Here is a 2,175-nt window from a genome sequence, read left to right as displayed (position 1 = left end):
TCCAAAAAAAAAGAATTGCTATCTTGAATAAAAACAAATATAAACATATGATTAAGTACACTGCAACAACATCTTCTACTCCTTCTATCTCCTTCTTTCGCTCCTCCTTCTCCTTTTCCTCCTCCCCCTCCTGTTTCTTCCTGTGGTCGTGGGGATTGAACTCAAGGCCCTCACACTGAACTACATACCCAGTTCTTTTTAAATTTTGAGACAAGGTCTCCCCAAGTCACTAAGTTACTGGGCTTGAACTTGGGATCTTCCTGCCTCAGCCTTCTGAAGTATTGGAGTGACAGGCATGCTCCACCACGCCTGGCTACAAATAAGTTTCTTAACTACTTCAAGATTCTACCAGCTTTTTTGAAGATTTGTGAATTATTAGTAACCATGTGATTTATTGCTCTACCTTAGGAGAGCAGGAAGTGCTGCTAATTACCATGCTACATCAACAGTAACAAACCAGTTCTTTCCCAGGCAAAATGGGAGATAGAGTCAGTCACTCCAGTTCCCGAGATGTTCATTTTAAAGTTACAAGTACAGATTCCTGAGCTTCAACCCAGAACTACTGAATCAGAACTTCTAATGTGGGATTTAGGAAGCCTCGGTCTCTACAGTGGTATTATTAAACGTTCCTCCAGTTCTAAAACTTTTATGTTTAATAGAGGAATTCTGAATAAGAAAACATTGTTACTTTTATATGTAATGGTGATTTTATGGTTGCACAGAATATGCAGAGTTGCGTTAGGAGTGATATATCCCGTCTGCATCTTCCTTCCCATTGAATCAGGGAAAAAGTACACACACAATTAAAGCTAGTTGTGTACATGCGTCCACAGTACTTTCTTTCAATTCTATGTAATTTCTCTTAATAAGATGCTGGCAGGGATAAGTTACTAGGAAAACTATCTGCATTATTCTATAGCATAACAGGTGAGACCATATTATTGTTATATACACACCTCATAAGAACTATAACAAAGTGTCAATTCAACTGATTACTCAAAAAGTCCTGTGATTCTTCTTCTCTGGCTTTTTCCTCTGAAAAGATAGGTGTCAATGCTATTTTCCAGCATTCTAAATATATAGTAATAAATTATGTTGCACAGAAACACAGCATTAATCATTGTCAACAGCATACTGTCTATACGTATTGATCTATGCTGCTATGTTAATTGGGTACAAAAATAATCCAAAATATATCTATGCTATTACTACACATTTGTGAATTTAAATGGACAGAACTGGAATCTTACATGGAAAATGCTGCCAGCTTCAAAAGCAGTTCTCCCCCCTTGTTTCAATTTTATTTTTTTCTTTATTTACAATTTTGCTGATGATTTTGGGCGACGATAACTCTTTTTTAAAAAAAAAATCAGTCATTAACTGCTAACCTGAATTTGATCCCAAGGACAGTAAAGGTCAGTTTATAACTCGTTGAGCAACTAAGACTGAAGGCACCTCTAGAGACTGATGCATACTTAATTTGGGATATCCACAGAATTGTTTTCTCAACTACAAATACAGCAAACATTACGTGTAAACTGTGGTGCGGGCTAAGTGCACATAGCGACGACAGAAATAGTACTACCTGTCACACAGCACGGGCATGTCCGCGTTTTCTCAGCTAAAGGTATCTGGTCCTAGGCTGCCCTTTACTTTCATCCGAGTGACATGGCTCCAGAGTCTCATACACGGGAGGGGACTGTTCCCTCGCCTAGGAGGATGCCAGCTGTGCCACCAGAGCGCAAGATTTTCTAAGCACATCCGCGGCACCCGACTTCCCAGTTGCTATGTTTAGTTGCTAAGGCGCAGACTGTCCCGCAGGAAGCGCGGCGCGGTGCACTCCCTCTTAGCGTCGTACCAAAACCTTCCAGTGCTCTGCGCTTTGGTTCCGGAAGGGAAACTCGGCTGCTTAAAGATCTAAGGGAAGGCTAAGAGAAGCTGGGAGCGACGCCTCCGAGGCGCAGAGGATTGTGGGAGGAGGTTGTCTCCAGTTTCCCCCTCCCCCTCCCCCTCCCGGCCAAGATGTCTGACATGGAGGATGATTTCATGTGCGATGATGAGGAGGACTACGACCTGGTGAGGCGCCGGGGACGGAACCGTGGGTCTGGAGATGGTGTCTGGCTTTCGCGGCCCAGCCCGAGGGGGCCGCGGCCCCTCGACGTGGAGCTTGCGCCC

The 2,175-nt window shown here is 43.2% G+C and overlaps 1 protein-coding gene across 2 annotated transcripts in view; it reads left to right on the top strand.

Annotated features, from left to right (window-relative positions):
- Positions 1-1,941: 1,941 nt before the first annotated feature.
- The window catches only part of Cops2 (COP9 signalosome subunit 2), a 25,363-nt gene continuing 25,129 nt past the window's right edge, over positions 1,942-2,175 (top strand). For both annotated transcript variants that reach the window (XM_010638489.3, XM_010638479.3), the window contains exon 1: positions 1,942-2,076. In XM_010638489.3, coding sequence (XP_010636791.1) covers positions 2,023-2,076 — 54 coding nt within the window. In that variant the 5' untranslated portion in view covers positions 1,942-2,022. The remainder of the gene's footprint in view (positions 2,077-2,175) is intronic.

Source organism: Fukomys damarensis, unplaced genomic scaffold (genome assembly GCF_012274545.1).
Source record: "Fukomys damarensis isolate Sample0158 unplaced genomic scaffold, DMR_v1.0_HiC HiC_scaffold_17, whole genome shotgun sequence".
Taxonomy (NCBI): domain Eukaryota; kingdom Metazoa; phylum Chordata; class Mammalia; order Rodentia; family Bathyergidae; genus Fukomys; species Fukomys damarensis.
This window is presented reverse-complemented; position numbering and strand designations above follow the sequence as displayed.